At 38.1% G+C, this 18,410-nt stretch overlaps 1 protein-coding gene across 1 annotated transcript in view; it reads right to left on the bottom strand.

Annotated features, from left to right (window-relative positions):
* Positions 1-18,410, bottom strand: part of LOC121634034 (alpha-1,6-mannosylglycoprotein 6-beta-N-acetylglucosaminyltransferase B) — a 68,660-nt gene that overhangs the window by 39,967 nt on the left and 10,283 nt on the right. The window contains 4 exon segments of the mRNA XM_041976433.1: positions 196-363; positions 1,178-1,251; positions 4,591-4,700; positions 11,899-12,043. Coding sequence (XP_041832367.1) covers positions 196-363; positions 1,178-1,251; positions 4,591-4,700; positions 11,899-12,043 — 497 coding nt within the window.

Here is an 18,410-nt window from a genome sequence, read left to right as displayed (position 1 = left end):
CCTTCCTTGCAGGAAGGTAACAACTGTGTATTTAGTGCTTGGGCTTTCCAGGGATTAAAACTAATATCTCTGCACTGGTGAGCAAATGACTTCCCTCCAAATGACGCTGTTGCTCTGTGCTCTGTTGCTATTTCCCTCTTCAGCTCGCTGTGTTATTGTGAATGCAAAAATAATAGAGCAGCAGTGTTGCATTACCTGCTTCTTAGGGAGAGGCTTCAGTGTGGGCGTAGCAGTTTGGTTCCTCCAGGCCAGTGGGGGGCAGAACCACTCAACCTCACTCAGGTAGATGAGAAAGGAGCAATCAGAGCCGTCAACTCCATAAAAGGCATAACACGGGTCCGAGGTCCAACGAGCACGCATCCACTGGAAAGAAACGATCTAATCTGTTGCCTCAAACATGTGAATACTCATTATCACGATATAAACAAACTAAATCTGGTCTTGACTTCGTCTTGGATTTCATGCAAATTCAATTACTGTAATTAGTTTAATGGCTCCTATAATGAAGGACTCAGTCATCTAAGAAATGTCAGTGTGATCCCTAATAATTAAGAGTTTTTTTTATGTATCCCCATGCTTGTAAATGTGAACATGTAAGCCAGCTAGCTTCGTTTTTGAGTTTTAGGTTAACAACAACATTGTTCCATAGATCTGTCCACCTGTACATATTAATATGTATGAGATTAAGTTACCAAGGGTATGACAGCCTATTTTATCCAATAATAGAATAATAAAACACATTTTCTCCATCTCTGTGTTAGGCACGGCACATCTTTTAGCTACAGCTGTTAGAGCTTTAATGCACATCTTTTAACCACAATGATCTGTTGAACAAATTCTATATTTCCATGCATGTTAATAGAAAGCCCCGTTTAGATCTGCTGCAATTTTGTATGCTTTTCTGCTTTAATTTTTTCCTTTCAGCTGTATTCCATACTGTGTACTACAAAATATACAGTGTGTAATCCCTTTACAGCCATTTCTCTCTTTATACTGCTTTTCTTTGCTGCAAGTATTTTTTCTCAGACACTTCAATTTGTAGAAAAGACCTTACATACTGTCTTATCTTACAAAATTTATGTTGCGGTTGCACCAAGATGAGTCGCTGAGAGAAGTCAAAAGGACGATTGCTATCTGTGCAAAACTGTTTACACTAAAGTGAAACATAAATACTTACATCCATCTTACTGTTGCAATCCGGATAACGAGGATCCTTGGGAATCTCACACTGCCCAAAGGCTCCATCCCTAACTGGAAAGAAAAGATAAATAAATATAGGATCATTATCCAAGCTTACAAAATACTACACACAACATAAACCAGCATGAATCAGCAAAGAATGAAAACGGCATAGTTGGAATTTTTTAGAAAATCTCAAACAAACACCCCTAGAGAAGGAAGCTGCCAAAACCCTGTTTAGTGTCTGATTTTCTCCACACAAAGTGATGGGAACTATGGTCAAATTGTCACACTTTTTACTTCATCAGAAGAAAACAGGTTTGTTTTCTGTGGTTTCAAATTTTTTAAAGAGTGTTTTGGAAAACAAGGATCCCTCATGTAGCTTTTCAGCTACTTCATGCTGAAGAAGCCTTCAAAACAACACCTAATTTTACACAAACACAGTTTTCTGAGCTGAAAACAAATATCACCATAGTGACATGGGAAATGAGTATTTTAAAGTGTAATTATGTTTTCCTAATTTCTGTGAAGCGCTAATAGTAACTAACATTAACAAGTCTAATATTAACCACATACCTTTATCAAATTTAATTAAAAAAAAAATAGAGTATTTTGGAACCTCGCCTTAACCAAGTTCTTTTATTCCTGAATGAAATTGTACAATAAATAAACTTGAAACAAAAAAGTGCATAACTCTGTAGAAAAATTGTTAAAAACCTCAACAAAATAACAAAACTACAAAAATGTCTTTTAATAGCTAAGACAATGCCACGTCAGACATTAGGCTTTTAGCTGCAAAATTAACCTCACAGCAGGAGCTTCCACTCCATCTTTTTACTGGAAGCCCCTCCTACAAGACAAACCCATATAAGTTGACATTCATTTTACAATAAATACCAAGAGACAAAACATTAATTTGCATATCAACCCACCAATAAAATTAGTCAAGACTATAAAATATTCAAAATGGCTCCATTTATAGGTCCTTCAAAAATAAGTTACATAAATAGGAACACCCCTGCAAAGTAATTACATATGGTACATGCTACAGGTAACTTCTCGACATCTTGAATTGGTTTTTTACTTTGACAAACATTATAGATGCAAGACCTTTTAAACCAGTGTGTAGTTTCTTTATTATGCACAGTGAATTCATGCACAGTCTTATAAAACCAGCTCAAGGATCACTGACAGCAGCAGGGTGCTTTAGAGCTCTGCTTCATGCAAAGTCTGAATGTTTGAGCTGACTTGAACTTTTTGTCTTTCATTTAAAAAAGTAATAAAACACTCCTAAATACTTTGTATAACAGTGTGTATCCTCTGAAACCAAGTTTAGGTAAATCTTAAATCTTATGAAGTGCTTCGAACGGCTAGTGTTGAAACACAAATTGTCCTCCCACCCTCCCTGGACCCCTTTCAGTTTGAATATCGGTCGAACCGCTCGACTGATGATGCCATCTCCACTGACCTCCACACAGCCCTCACACATCTAGACGCCATCAACACCACATCACTGGCCAAGAAAGCCAACCAGCACCTCTACTTCCTCAGCAAATTGATGAAAGCTAGAGCCCCACCCCCCATCATGTGCACCTTCTACAGAGGCACCATTGAGAGTGTCCTGACCAGCAGCATCACCGTGTGGTAGAGCATCTGCTCCCCATCCTGCAGGAAGACCCTCCAACGCATTGTGAAAGTAGCTGAGAAGATTGTCGGTGCCTCTATCCCCTCTCTGCAAAACATCCACACCTCTCGCCTCACCCTCAAAGCCCTCTGCATCACAAGAGACCCCACCCTCCTGTTACACAGCTTCTTCAGTTTGCTGTCATCAGGAAGGAAACTGCAGAGCCTGTGGGCCAGGTCCAGCAGACTGAGGGACAGCTTCAGGATGCTGAACTCTCTTCCTGCTCTGCTCCCTTCCAGACACACATATGCACTGAACTCTGACACCCCCCATTTTACACCCCCCACATTAACACCCTCAGCAACAAGCATGTAGCCACTTTAATCACTTTAACCAGACCATGAGCTAACTCAGTTTTCTTTTTTTTATTTTTGCACTAAAACCATAAACATATATTGCACTGACTGTAATTTGCCTCATCTATTTATTATCGTGTTTTATTTACATAGTGATAGTACTTGTTTTGTTTGTTTTGTTTATTGGCTTACATTCTTGTATTTTATGCACCAAGGTTTGAGAGAACCAGCATTTGAATTTTCTGTTTGTCCAGTACATGTTGCAGAATTGACAATAAAGCTGACTTTGACTTTGACTAAACATGACACATTTTACATATTGCAGGCCACCAATCTATGCTCTTTAGTGTTTCCTCTAGGCTTTTCAATTTAGCCCTACAGTATATCTCAGCTTTGAGCTAAACAAAAATAAAGTAGCGAGCAGTACCAGATAACAAGCTCATGTAAAAGCCCAGTCTCTCCCACTGAATGGCCAAGTCTGTTCTAGCCCACTCACTGGATTTACTATACATAGACTGCATTAGTGCGAATCATAAAAATAATAATCTTACCATCCTCACTCCTGCCACCCTTTCCTCTTTTTACATCTTTCCTGTCTCTTTCAGTTACTCAGTTAGCACCCTCCTTCCTTTTCTCTCTCTTCCTCTTGAAGCCCAGCAGTAGTAAGTCTAATTAAAGGAGCAGTTGCTGCTCCCACACCAGCATCCTGCCAAACGTCAAAGAGCACAATCAGAGGCAAATAATTACCAGCCATTTTGCTTGATTAGCATGATAATGACAGACCTCTCGCCATGTGCTTCAGCCTGCCAGTGTCAAAACTTATTCAGGTTCATATCTGCCTTACTTCTATTTCAATTCTACCAGACATTTTGACAACAGGAAAAAAGGCATATTTTAATGAAACTTCGTAAAAACTGTGTTCAGTCAAGTGCACAGAGGAGATACAGAGAGGAGAATTGAATTGCAAACTGAATCACACTGATTTTTATTCTGTGCTCAGGAAAAGTAACAAAGGAATGAAGGCTATTAGAGAAAGCTGACAAGACCCCAAGTCTATTAACAAGGCTGTAATTCATCATTGTGGTTTAAAAGTCCTGCAGTAGCTGTTTACTGTATGATACAGCAGCAACAAAGGAGACGCTGTTTTGTGTTGCACCACAGCATTTCCACCTTGATGCCAGTGATTGAATAGGTTATATTCTGAGTACGCCTATTATGTTTTGTATGATCAAAGAGCAACATGTAAGATACTAACGGTGCATTAAAGTGCAACTGCATCCAGGTTTGATGATTTGGCTAACAGAGCATGAGCAGAGAGTCTGGATGTGTTGAAGATGAACAGCACACAGCAGTGTTTGCTATTCTCCAGGTGTGTGTGAAAGGGCTGTGGGCAGGTAGTCCATGTGCATCTGTGTGTGTTTTGAAACTTACTTCGATTGCCGGCCATGCTGCGCTGCAGGATCTGCTCCACTCTCACAGCCATTTCAGACATGTTCTGGGCTATGGCCTGGATCCGCTCCACTAGTCCTATGGGCTGAATCCTGATCATGCACATTACAAACAAAACATTACAACTACTTAAATTAGATTTTAATTTCAATTCAGGTCTCTTCAAGAGAAACTGAAAACAATGTTCATTCTCCAGTAGTACAGATAATCCTTACTATGAAGATTTAGTTTTTCTTTTTTTTTTTTTTTTTTTTTTTCCAGTCCATTGAGGAACAACAGAAAACAGCTATGTTTGCAAATGTTTGACTGGACTTGCCCTCTATGGCTTAACAGCTGTTGGCAAAATAATCATAAACGAACATTTATAATAAAAATGAAAAAGTGGCGAAAGAAAAATGGATAGAACAAAGAGAAAATTGGGGTTTGAAATGTAAATTTTATCACAGCTTTTCATTCCCAAGTGGTTCTCACAGTCTGTGTCATATCACAAAGTATAAAGGGAAATATTCAATTATCTGGAACTTTGACACAGAAAAATGACATTCAGAAACACGTAAATGAACCGATCCTGGAAAATGAATGCACTTTAATAAAACAGCAGCCAAAAATGTATTTTATACACGAACAAACAACATTACAAATACAAAATGTACCTCAGACACAATGGCACACATTTGATGCATTTTAATTAGTTTTTCTGAATCAATCAGGGCCCCATGGGAAAAAAAAATATATTAAGGACAACACTACTTCAGTAAAGGCACAAGAAGGCAAGACTAATGTTTGTAATTACTTTCATAGATAAGCTACAGTCTTCCTGGAATGCTGTTCTATGGACAGAGAAGAAAGAGCTCTTTGGGAATGCAGTGCAGGCTTTTATTAATAAGTACTGAAAACAAACCAATAAGGAAATGAGCAGTCTGCCCAGAGTTTCTAACATCCTGTGGAGTTTCTCGGCTGCTTGTATTCCTTGAGGAGATGAATGCTTGACAGGAATTCAAAGATAAAAGGTATGTTACACTACAAAAGTTTTTACTAGTGTCCAAAAGAAAAAAAAAGGAGGATAAAGACCCAAATCACAACAGAATGAGTAAAAGAGAAATTATAGGCAGTTACATGTGTTTTCAACCATGTAAATGATCTTTATTCAGCACATTCCAATGTTATGGTAAGTTCTGCTTTTACACATGCAGTATTCACTATTAAAATAACAGCTCTACTAGGTGCAAACACACATCAAGGAAAAGCATCTTCACAAATTTCATCTTTCTGTGTTATAATAGATCTTAAAGTGCAGAAAAATAGATGTTTTCAAAGTATAGACATGTTTTGATTGTTATAGGAGCAAAAGCAATAAAGCATTTATTATTCTGGAGTAAAACCTGTTTTGCCACAGCTCTGACAAGAAGTTTAAAATAGTTTCAGGCAAATACAAATATAAGAAAAATACTTTTTAAATGTCAAACTGTTATAAAATCTTCTTCATGTGTTGAATTTTTTTCTATTTTTTGTTATTAGTTGACTAATTGATCAAGCTCTTGGCACACAGCTTTCCATCTTCCATCTTCCATCTTCATCTTCATCGACAGAAGAAAATCGATGTTGACATTTTACAAGCTAAAACAACATGTTTGGCAACTTTGCCTGATTAAAATTTTTTAAAAACTAATACTTTCAAAAACAGGTCTCAGTGGTATAACTTTCAAATGGATTACTACACAGTAATTTTTTTAAACTTACTCAGTACTTTACTCATTGCGTGTAATTTGGAGGGAATATTTTGCAGTACAGCTATAAATCTACTTCCTGAAAGAGTAAATCCTGACAAACTTCTCCAGATCAGCAGCACTTTAATGATGGCTGCAGCCTGCATTATGATAACCTAATTTCCAATGATGGAACAACTGTACTGCTACTGATTGCTGTTTTACATGAAACCTTACACTTAAATGAATTATTTTAATAAGCACTCTTGTATAGAGATATATCTGGAATTTATATTGCTCATTAAACAGCTCTGAATATGTAAAACTGGAAAATTCATGAAAATGAATGGAGCTGTGGCTCGTAGCTGCATGCAGTTCAAGCAGTCTGATGTAAGGGAGGCAGCATTTATCATTGCTTCTGTGTGTTTGTGTATCAATGCATATGAATGGGTGACTTTGGGGTAGAAGGGAGGTTTTCTCTATGTGGATGGTGAGGTCACACAATGGGTACCCACATGTGTAGCCACATGTTTGCTTTTGCAAATACAGCAGATGTACAACATGACAAAGAAGCACATGGGCAGGTCAAATCCAGTGCTGTGTGTAGTCTGATATAAAAAGACAAATATTCAAATGTTTGTATGAGTTTGGAATTGAAAAGGAATCATGTTAAACAGAGGATTAGTTTGGCATAGTTTAGCAAAACATACATATAGATGAGATTGTCTTAATCTAACCTTACTGATTCAAAAATTCATTATACAAACTAAGAAAAATTTAAAACATGTTTCTTTACGGTTTTGTGTAGAGGGTGTAAAAACTTTGTTATGTAAAGTCCATTATGTTCAGCAGCTTGTGCTGGAAAATTCTCCGATCAACCTCCAGCGACTCCAGATCAGTGTCGTGACCTGCAGCCATGTCTTGGTGAAATGTATAATGCTGTATTCTCTGTATCCTATTGTATCTTTGTAAGCTCGTCCATTTTGTTAGCTAACAACATCACATTTCTCATCAGAGTGGGTGAAATAAATATTTTGAATTTCCTCTGCTTGCCTTGCTCCTACTGTGCATCTTCCTCATTGTTTCTTCAACTTGTGCAGGATTTGGTGTACTACTTCCCTCATTAATCTGGTTTTGGAGAGCTTAATCAGTGTATCCTGCTGGCAAAAAGCTTTTCTATTGCCATGGATACTCATTGTGAAGAGACGAGTCCAATATATCTGGAGAAACCACTTAAGCAGTGCAAGCTCCAAACCAGCATGAATTTAAAAAAAAAGAAAAAAAAAAGAAAGAAATAGCTTGATGGGGGGTCGACTAAGAAAAAGTCAACTGTATTTAAAAAATTAAAACAGCATGATCAGACCTGCTTGATCAATTCTTACCACCTAGCAGCACACTGTTAAATGTCACCATGGTAGAACATGTAGTCTAGAAATTTCCTTCAATGGCTTCCTGATAAATTCAAAATAAATTAAAAAAAATTCTTCCCCTCATCTGTGGGCCTGAAGCTCTTAGTTACTTACTGTCATTATATTTTAAGGATCCCAGAGTTCCAGAGCACTTCAGACTGCAGGTATTATGTTGGTTCCTAAAGTTTCTAAAAGTAGAATGGGAGGCAGAATCTCTTTGATCAAGTTTTTAGGGCTGACTTGACAAACCTTAGCCATCCCTTTATGTCGCGCTGGTATAGGGTAAGACTGCTGGGGGACAGCCTAATATACTGGCTTCTTCTCCTTACAGCTCTCCTTACTTTCTATGTATAAATATCTGGCATTATTGTTGGCATACATTTGTGTTTCTCTTTATCTTTTCTTAGTGTGTGTCAGTATTTTCCAGTTTAAGGTGGTGTGCATGGTGTGGTCAGTGACTAGGTGCAGATTTAGCCATGGGTCTGATTCTGGAGTCAGCTTTATGGTGAGATTAAAGGTTAATGAAAATAGAATAACTCCATCTGTGACTGCTCTAATTTACAGCAGAGCTCTATTTAAACACAGAAAAAGAAAAATTTAATCTAGACTGAATGAGGGTGGTTATCCGAACTGTAACATTATCTGTATCCCCATCAGCAGACAATAAGATACGTGTCTAGATACACGAGTATGATACAATGCAGGGACAATGTGTTTGTATACCAAAAGATTTAATTCCATCTTGTTTTGTTGTAAACATAAATTTAATGTAGATATTATTTTTTTTGCTCTAAATAAAAAAAGAACAGCATTTATTAAATGTGACATTCTGTCTAAGAGATAAATGTCTGCTAGCAATAAGTTGCACATTTTATTCCCTTTAGATCAACAAGAGGAAATGTTCATATTAATAAGTGAAAAGCATAGATGTTGTTTCTGGTTTACTGAAGAAGAACGAAGGTAAAATATATAACTAGCAGATTTTTCAAATTAGAAATTTTCTTTACAATTCAATTAACTGAATAAAATTTTTGACTTTTCAGCGTAAATAAAGTAATAATAATAATTAAGGTTATTATTTGTAACAGTAAAAATAAAATAAAATATTGTAAAAGGTGGACCATAAATGGCTGAATAAGCTCCTGATTTGAAGGTCTCTCCTGGAAAGACAGATCAATTTAAACCTAATATTGATTATAAAAATAAAAAAGAATAATAATATTGTTGCTTCAACACATTTTTTTTTTAATCTTAGATTTGTCCGTGTCCTCCCATAAAATCTATTTTCTTCTTATTTGAACATCTCTTGAAATCCTTGATCAGATGCACCTTCTAGATGAGCGGTCTGCTCAACTACTATCATGACTGTCTTTTTCAAGAATAATCCTCAATATAAATGCAGTTATGATAGCACTTTGATATGGCATTTTTATTTGGGAAAAAAAGACTCACCATCAAGCTGATGGATTGTAAATGATGATTTTTTTTCTTTCAGTGTGTGTGACTCTTACTAACTGAGTTTTTATTCCTCCATCTAGCCATTGGTTATTCCCACCTCCAATGCAGAGAGTCTCTAACCAGCTGCTGTCTGAGGACAGGTGGCTACACCTGGACAGGTTGCTAGTGCCACGTTTTCATTCTCTACCAAAACAAATCTGAGCCGGAACACTAATGCAAATCAAATACTCAGTGAGGATGAACTTAACATCTCAGCAGCTTTCAGTTTGTTGGAAAACAAAACTTGTCAGATTTATAAGACATTGAATTTCACCAGAGTCAAAACAAACAGCCAGAAAAATCTGCTGAAAGAGAACAAATCTATTTTCCAATCGATGGAAGCTAACAAAATGCTGATGTCCCGATAAGTAAGAATGAGGCCCTGAGCAAAGATCTAGAAATTCTCCAGACAATGTTAAAAAACAACTCAGCAGGAGTTGAAAGATGTCAAACAGGGGGTGAAGATAGATAACAAGTGGCTGCAGATACAAACTTGAGTCTTAAAAGAAATGCTAAAAGAGTTAAATGGCTGTCATGAAACTTCAAGACAAAACTCAACCACTCCAACATGTTCTGGAAGAGTTCAATCATAAAACAAATAAAGAAAATGAAAACAAATTACAGGACAGAACAAACTGACTGCGCATTTCAAGGAGCATGTGTGTGCCAGTGAACAAACCTCTGCAAAGAAAGAACAACTCCTTCAAGAAAAAGAACAAGGTCTCCAAAAGATTCAGAAAGAATTCAAAATCTTGGAAGTAAAGTTATTTAGGATTAACTTAAAAAAAAACAAAAAAAGAAAAAAAAACAAGTTGCTATAGACACAGCTCCATCCTTGGAGGAACTGCTGGACTATACCAAAAAACAACTGAGCGACTACCAGGAAACTTGTCAACAAGAACTTCAAATCAAAATTCAAAGTTCTTCAAAATGTTATGAAGAGCAAATATCATGAAACAGATGAAGAGAATGTATCAACAAAATCAGGACCTGGAGGAATAAGAAGACTGTCGAAAAACCAAAGAGCTCCAAGAAGTTTTGGGACATTTTCAAAACAAGATGCACAGAAACTTAAAACTCGTCAGAAGCTGAAATAATTTGAAGAAAATGAGAGTGAGTGAAAACACATGTGAGTGTGTGAGACCCAGGACACACCAATTCATCTGAGCTTATTTCCATATCTAAACATAATCCTGTAGCCCTATTTTATCCTACCTTTTTCCTTCACATGCCAGAAGGTTAGTACTGGCTTTACAGTGCAGCAGATCAGCACAATTTAATTGCAAAATGGTAAATGCTCACATGAAGACACACACAAGCTTTGACATTGAAGAATCCTATATGATGACCCAATATCTCACTCTGAACAATACAGAGTTAAATGTTTTCTCTGCCAAGTAAAACTGTTTGGCCTTTGTCACTGTAACTTTTCCAATTCAATCCGTGAGAGGCTAATTAAATTATTGTTAGATGTATGAGGCTGGGCGTGCATCTACAGGGCCTATTTTAGAGAAATTTTAAATGTAGTTGTTATGTCCAACTACAGTATGTACAGAAATGTTATTATGAAGAGTGATGGACAGAGAACAACACCAGCTGGATTAGAGGCCTCTGGCCTCTCAAAAATAAAAAGTTTGGTCAGATGAGGTGAATGTGTTATTTATTATCTACATTTAGCAGCTGCTGCAAAGTTATTTTAGATATTGTTAATTGTAACTATCATTTCTATTTATATCTTTTCAAATTTGTTTATATCACTGTGTGTAATGCTGAAGACTCTTCAGAAGTTCATTTTAAGGAGACAGGCTGTAAAGGAAGTGGAGGTTATGTCCAGGAAGGATATCAACAGCAAAAGCACAAACAGGAGGGAGTCTCTTCTCTATAAACCTGAAGCACCTGTGAGAGTGAGAGAAAGTCTGTTGCCAAGGAAACCACAGAGCCCACAACTTTATGGTGGCACCTTCAACTTGTCCAGCAAGAGACCTGCTCCTTAAAATATCTATTTGTTTTCTTTTTTATATGTTAGTCTCTTTCATTTGCCTAGCTGCCCAGGAAGAAGACTGAAGTTTCTTCTAACACATGTCACCTCCTTCTTCTTCTTTGTGGCTCTCTAGAGAGATGCAACACAACTTCATACATGGCCAGCTTTACTTAGATTGGACTAATGTAGCATGTTTTGCAACACAAAGTGAAAAATATCTAACTAAAATGATAGGTGCAACACGTATGCACTCACTTTTCTTTCTTTTTTTTTTCTGATCTCTGTTTTGTGATTTCAGCTGCATGGTGGTGTCATGGTTTGAAAGTCAGCTAGGGCATTTCTGTGTAGAGTTTGCATGTTCTCAGTCTGCATATTGAGGTACTCTCTGGATTCCCTGGCTGCACAAGAGCAAGTTTGAGCATGCGTGGTTATTTATGTGTTTGCCCTGTGATGCCAGCCTGTCAAGAGCGTGCGATGACAGTGCATCAGCCCCCTGCAACCATGACAATGATATAGATATAAAAAATAGATGGATGATTTATGATTTAATTGCTAGTAAAAATTGCACTTTTACAATCGTGGAAAAGGACTACGATTTTAACAGGCATGGGCATATCTTTTTGAAACCTCTGTAAGATGCAAAGGGAACATTCTTTTGTTATAAGACATCAGCATGCTGTCTGGTCTTGTACTGTACCTGTCCAGGGCCGAGCTGAGCTCATCCAGCCTGTGGGTGTCAGTGGTGTTGCTCAGTTTGGACAAAGCATCCATCCTTTTCATGATCACCTCCAGCATGTCGCTGATTTTTCTCAGAACCCCTCGAGACTCTTGGCCACCGAGTACTAAATAAAACAGAGACAAATACTGTAAAATGACACCGATGATACTGATGTAAATCAAAGAAATGGCAAAAACAGGATGATGAGCACAAGAGGCACACAGGTCACTTCTTATAGAAATCTGTTATGTAGAAAATATGGTCACAATGACAAAACAGCCTTCCTTTTGAACTTAAAAGCAATATTTTCCTATGAAATGTTTAACTCTAGACAAGCATTACATGCACCAGTGTAATACAGACAAGCCCTTATTTTTAGTCAGTATATTTAAGGGCCCGGTTTATGGTTTACCGTTAAATATCACTATTGTTAATTGTAAATTTATGTGAGTCCTTCACTACAGCAAGCACTCCCAATCTGTAAATCAGACACAGAGTAGTGGATGTGTATTCCTGCCTGGCTTAAATGATATAATATGATGCTGGAGGTGAACGGTGGTGTTAGAAAACACCTGGTAAATTAATAAGCCTGCAGGTACAAACGATGAGGTCAAAGCATGATGCCTGATTGCACTGTTTGCAAGTCAAGGTCCTGACCCTGCCCTGATGTTCCCATTGAGCTTTAAGCTAAACACAACCATTATTAACATGCAGCCGCCCAGGTGCTACAACACAATTAGCAGCAGATCTTAAGAAGTTTTTGATTAAGAAAATTCAAAGAATCAAGATGAGTAATGCCACACTTGGAGGGAATTTATGCTCAGAGTTTCTGAGGAAAAAAACTTGCAATAACCAATAACAGCCTCATATTGTTTTTGGACACAGAGTAAAAATAAAGCCAAACCCCTGAGCGTTCTTCCATCAATTGCATTAGGCTTTAGAAACTGCAGTGTGTGCAGACTCACTTCCCTTGTCAGAGTTCATTTATCACTGGCCATGCAAGATGTCACCTTTCTCAGAAACAAAAATAATATTACCTCAGAAATTAATAAAATGAGAAAAGAAAGAAAGAACACAATACTCCCACTCTTCTCAGTGTTCATAGTGTGTGCTTCAGCACTGAGATACACTCAACAGCACAAACAAGATTTTCTTAAAGCTCAAAAGTAAAACTTAGAGGGAGAAATGCTGTATTTTTTTTTCCTCTGGGTTTTCTCCTTCAGCATATTTTCTAGGAACTTCAGCCCTTAAATAATTCTGCAATTAGACAACAAATTCTCATCCCATGGCCAAAAAGACTAAACAAATCCCCACAAAAGTTTAACACCATTTTGATCATTTCGTGTTACAGTGTGAAGAAGGGAAATGTTTTAAAGAGAAGAATAGCTACACTGTCCAGATCGTTAAAAGCTGTTTAACGAACTAGAAAAGTTCAGTTTACACATCTGAAAAAATTCTCAGTGAGCAATTTATCACTTTAATTTGCCAAATTCAGAGGATCTTTATCAGCTGCAGCCTAATTGCTGGAAAGCCTGTAGGCTTTAGCCAGCTCTTAACAGTAATGACTCTTACGTACACTGTGCCCGTAAATCACCATTACTGAGACTGAAGACATTTCCTACAAAGTACAGTTTTGGAACCGAGTCTTATATATGTTTGCAATCAGCAGCTCATCAGACATCCTTTTACAGCTGCTCTCTACCGTCTCTGGGGAAACATTGGCTGAGGTGATTTTTTATTCACAGAGTTAGGTGGTATCAGGAGCTAATGCACAGCCTTTTCTGTGCTATTTTTCATCAGCTGTTTAATAAAAGCTTCATTTAGCAGCAGCTAATTTCCTTTAACAGCTTCATTTTAGAAGTGATACAGGACAATCAATATTAAGAACTAATTCCAATGTGATCACCATTTGTATTGAAGCTGGTATGTATGCAGTCCTCAGAGAGCTCATGTATATGTAAAATGGTTTTCCTATATGTGTCAAGCCACTGTCAAGTTTTCTTCCAATATTAAATTTATCCTCAGTGTACATTATTGGTATTACAAGGACATGATAGTTGGCTGTTGGTATGTTAAGCTTTTCCTTCAGGCATTTCCAGAAAACCTTTTAGCTGAGCCTAGAAAGTATTTATGTGTCAAAGGCTTTGAGTGTCTGAGGTCCAAGTCAAATAGAAAGAGATGCCAGTTCCTTTATAAATGAGTCAGTCTGTGATTCATTTAAGCATGGCCCACTGATGCTGAATTCAAGATCAATTCAAAACTAAATAAAAAGACTAAATATGTGACCATCAGTGGTTACAATATTCAGTGTTTTTTTTTTTTTAGTTTTGTGCAGAAAAAGCAAGTGCTGAGTGAAAATGAATCAAATGAAAAACATTTTATCCCAGAGGGAAATCATGATGTTGTAGTAGGTTTGTTTTTTTTCTTCTTCTTCTTCTTTAGCTTTGAGTGTGATGCTAGCAGAAATGATCTCCTGTACCCATCGGCGGTAAGTCTGTGGTGTATGGTGAGAAGAGAAATGGTTAGAGTACAGGCTCTTGTAGTGCTTCTGACCACCATCGCAGACATACAACCTTCAGTCTCAAAAACTGTGGTCTGTTTGTCAGGTAGTCATAAATTTAGGTGGTTGTCAATGTATCTACCTGAAATTTATGGAGCTTCTTGTCACAGGATGGTACCCAGAAACATGTTGGAAGGACCCAAATGAAGACTTATGGAAATCAAAGGCATGTGGATGCTTCAACTAACATCTTTATTCCAAACATGAACTGCTGTACAAGCAGAGTTCCAGAGCCCAAGAAAAGACAAACACCTCAACAACTGTCTGACAGCTAACACACAAACACACACACAATGAACTGGCACAAAGGAAAACCAGGATCTTATATACTGAGGGAACTAATTACAAACAAGAAGCAGGTGTGACAAACTGACCTGGATGCAGAGAGCAGGAAGTAAACAGAATACAGCGGGAGGGGGAAGCCACAAAATCAAAAAGGACAGACAGAACTCAAAATCACAGGACTGGAAACTAAGACTAATAGAACCATAAATCCTAAGTATGACTTTCTTCACATACCAAAGCAGCTGAATTATATTAAAAGCACTTGAGAACTCAAAGAACACGATCCTCAAAGTGCTGCCTGATTGGTCCAAATGAGATTGGGCTCTCTGAAGCAGGTAGATGATGGTGTTCAACCCCAAGTTCATTACAAAACTTGCTTACTAAGGTGAGCCAATAACAGGCTGAAGAATCCGACATTGGTCTAAATAGGTTTCAGAACCCTGGTGCTGACATCATTTGGACCTGCAGCCTTGTTCCAGTTGTTTCTTCACCTGACTACAGGAGATAGACAAGGTAGAGGTGGAGGCAGAGGAGGTCTCCGTATGTTCTGATGTGGAGATGAGGCTGAGTTAAGATCCATGACTGAGCTGTAGGGTGACAGAGTGAAGCTGTGACAGGAAAGCTGTGGGCTCGTGGAGGGTGTGTGGTCTGTTAGGCTGGAGGCAGGGGATGAACTGATCCTATTGAAGAACATGTTTAGCTCATTAGCTCTGTCCAGACCTCCATCAATCTGATCGCCCTTTAACTTGAAGCCAGTGATCGTGTTCATTCCTGACCACACATCCATCATGTGGTTCTGCTGGAGATGACTTTCTAACCTCTTCCTGTAGTCCTCCTTGCAAGATTTGTTTTGGTGTTGTCTTTAATAACTCCCTGTGTCCATCCCTGAAGGCTTTCTTTTTTATGTTTTTGGGAAAGCATCTCACTGTTCTTGGTTCGATGCTGTCAACACAGAAGTTGATATTATCTGTCACATAGTCATGGCATTCATGTTATTTCCAAGTGGTTCACAGAGGACATTCCAGTCTGTACCCTTAAAGCATCCTCTCAGAACATCTTCAGCTTCATTAGACCAGGTTTTTGATGACTGGTTGCTGCTGAACAACAGGCTTATAGGTGGAAGTGAGAAGAACCAGATTATGGTCTTCCTAAAGGAGACAGGGCAGAGGAGTTGTATGAATTTCTATCATTTGCATAAAATAAGTGCAATATTTTATTTTCTCTGGAGGAGCTGACAAATTGTAGGAATGTTGGTAATGTAGCAGAGAGAGAGAAAGGGAGACAATGTTAAAGTCTCTAGAGATCCCAATGTGTTAGGATGCTGTATTTGTAGCCTAGCAACAACAGAGCTGATGATGTCACAGGCTGCATATGAATAGGTACCAGGTATTACATAAACTGCTTCCAGAACAACATAGAACAACTCTTTGGGTAAATAACATGAATGAAAACTAATGGCTAACAGTTCCATGTCCCTTGTGCAGATCTTCTCTGTGACATGTCCAGGATGGCACCAATGGGGCTTAAAAAGCACTGCAGTTGCACCTCCCTTTAGCTTACTGACTTTCTTGTTTCGGTCTGCGCGTAAAGTCTTAAAGCATCTGAGATGTGTTCATGCAAACATGTGCCGGTAAAGCACATAATACTGCATTACCTGTATTCTTTTTGAGACCTTGTTAGCACTTCGAGCTCATCCATTTTGTGAACTATCGATCTCACTTTACCCATCAGAACAGTTGGAAGAAATGTTGTGAATTTCCACCATTTGTCTCTCTGCCTCGCTCCTGTCCTACATCCTCTTTGCTTCCTCTTCAACTCTTTTGAGATTTGGTGTTATTTCTCAGATGATCTTAATATTGGGGAACTTCATCAGTTAAGTCCTGCTGGTAAACAACTCGTCCGTTGCCATGGAAACACATCATAACAAGTCTTGAAAGAGTCCAACATACACAGAGATATCACTTGAACAGCACAGCCTTTGAACCAGCATTAAAAAAATGTTCTTAAAAATAACTTGATGGTGAATGTCTTAGGATAAAGGTCAATTGTATTTTTAAAATCATGACACTTCTACAGTTTTGTGGCCACCTTGCAGCACTTTCCAGAGTGGAATTTGGAGAAAGTGGAAATGCCCAAGGTTATTGCCCAAGGGAGAAATGCCTTGACTAATATACAGTTCACTAATATGTGGCTGCAGAGAATTTTGCAAAACAATAGAAAATATTTCTGTAGCCAAGAAGAATAGTTTTACATCCGTTTGCTGCTTTGGTTACTTTTCCATTATGTCTTTGTTTTTTGTTTTTTTTTTGCAACTGCAAATATGTGACAAATATTTATACGGCAAGAAAAAAAAAATCTTTTTCTCTTTTGTGTTGTTGGATGTGTGCAGTGCATTTCACAGATTATTTTTCCTCTCATGTCTGGGCAGGTTGGTAAAAACATGGATCGTCCTCTCTAGAGCTTACTTTCACACCACTGCATATCTCCTGCAAACATTATTTTGTCCTTTAATTTGATATACTAAAATCAACTGCTCCTCCCAGGTCTAAAAATTATGTAAATACAATTTCAGATTACCTACAGCATATGGCTTATTGCACTGTATTGTTTATTCAACACAAACTATAACAATATGCAGAAAGTGCATGATAAAATCTGAGTCAGAAAGAGTTTCTGTGCTATGGAAAACATCCTGCTTTGTTCCAGTACCAAATAAATCTCAATCATCTGAACCAAATGACAGACAGGTCACCCTAACATCTTGCACCATGAAAGTCCTGGCGATACTGTTATTGGCTCACCTCAATAACCCAACGGAACATCTTTCAGGACCCATTACAGTTTGCTTATTGTAATGGGCTTGGGGTTGAAGACGTCTCCTCTACCTACTCTAATCTGGACAAATCGGGCAGCATTATAAGAATCATACTCTTTGATTATGTGAGTGAGAAGCTCCAGAAAAATCAGATACCTCCACTGCCACCTGTATTTGAGAGGCTAAAAGGTTATGTGTCTGACATGGTGGTCAGCAACACAGGAACACCACAAAAGGCTGGACCATCCATCTGGTCAGTCAATTTGGGACATGGTGTAAAAACAACCATCTCATTATGATCAAAAACATAATAAAAGAGATGATTGTGGATTTCAGGAGGAATGAGAGCAAGCAAAGCACTGTTTACATCCTGGAAGAAGAGGTGGAAGTGGTGGAGGAATACAAGAGGTGACAGGCTAGACTGGACATGCACAACAGAAGCCATCTACAAGAAAGCGCAGAGCAGACTCTACTCCTAGAGGAAGTTCTAAGGAGCATTGTCTGAATCAAGATGTTGCATACAGTATCATACAGTTGCATACAGGTAGCAGCATCAGTGCCAGAGACATAAAGAGACTGAAGAAACTGATCAAGAAAGCTGGTTCTGTGCTGGGGATAACTCTGGAGCTGCTGGAACTAAATATTTAAAGAAAAATGCTGCGCAAGCTGCTGAGCATGATGGGCTATTCTTCACATCCTCTACACATCATCGTGGAGAAACAATAGTGTATTTACTGAGCGGCTTCTTCAAGTATGCTGCAAGACAGAAAGGTACAGGAGGTCATTCCTGCCAGCACACATCAGCTGCTAGAACAAGACTTGAGTGGGAAT

Source organism: Melanotaenia boesemani, chromosome 2, assembly GCF_017639745.1.
Source record: "Melanotaenia boesemani isolate fMelBoe1 chromosome 2, fMelBoe1.pri, whole genome shotgun sequence".
In the NCBI taxonomy this organism is placed as follows: Eukaryota; Metazoa; Chordata; class Actinopteri; order Atheriniformes; family Melanotaeniidae; genus Melanotaenia; species Melanotaenia boesemani.
The sequence above is the reverse complement of the archived record's forward strand: the minus strand, read 5'-3'. Positions and strand labels throughout refer to the sequence as shown.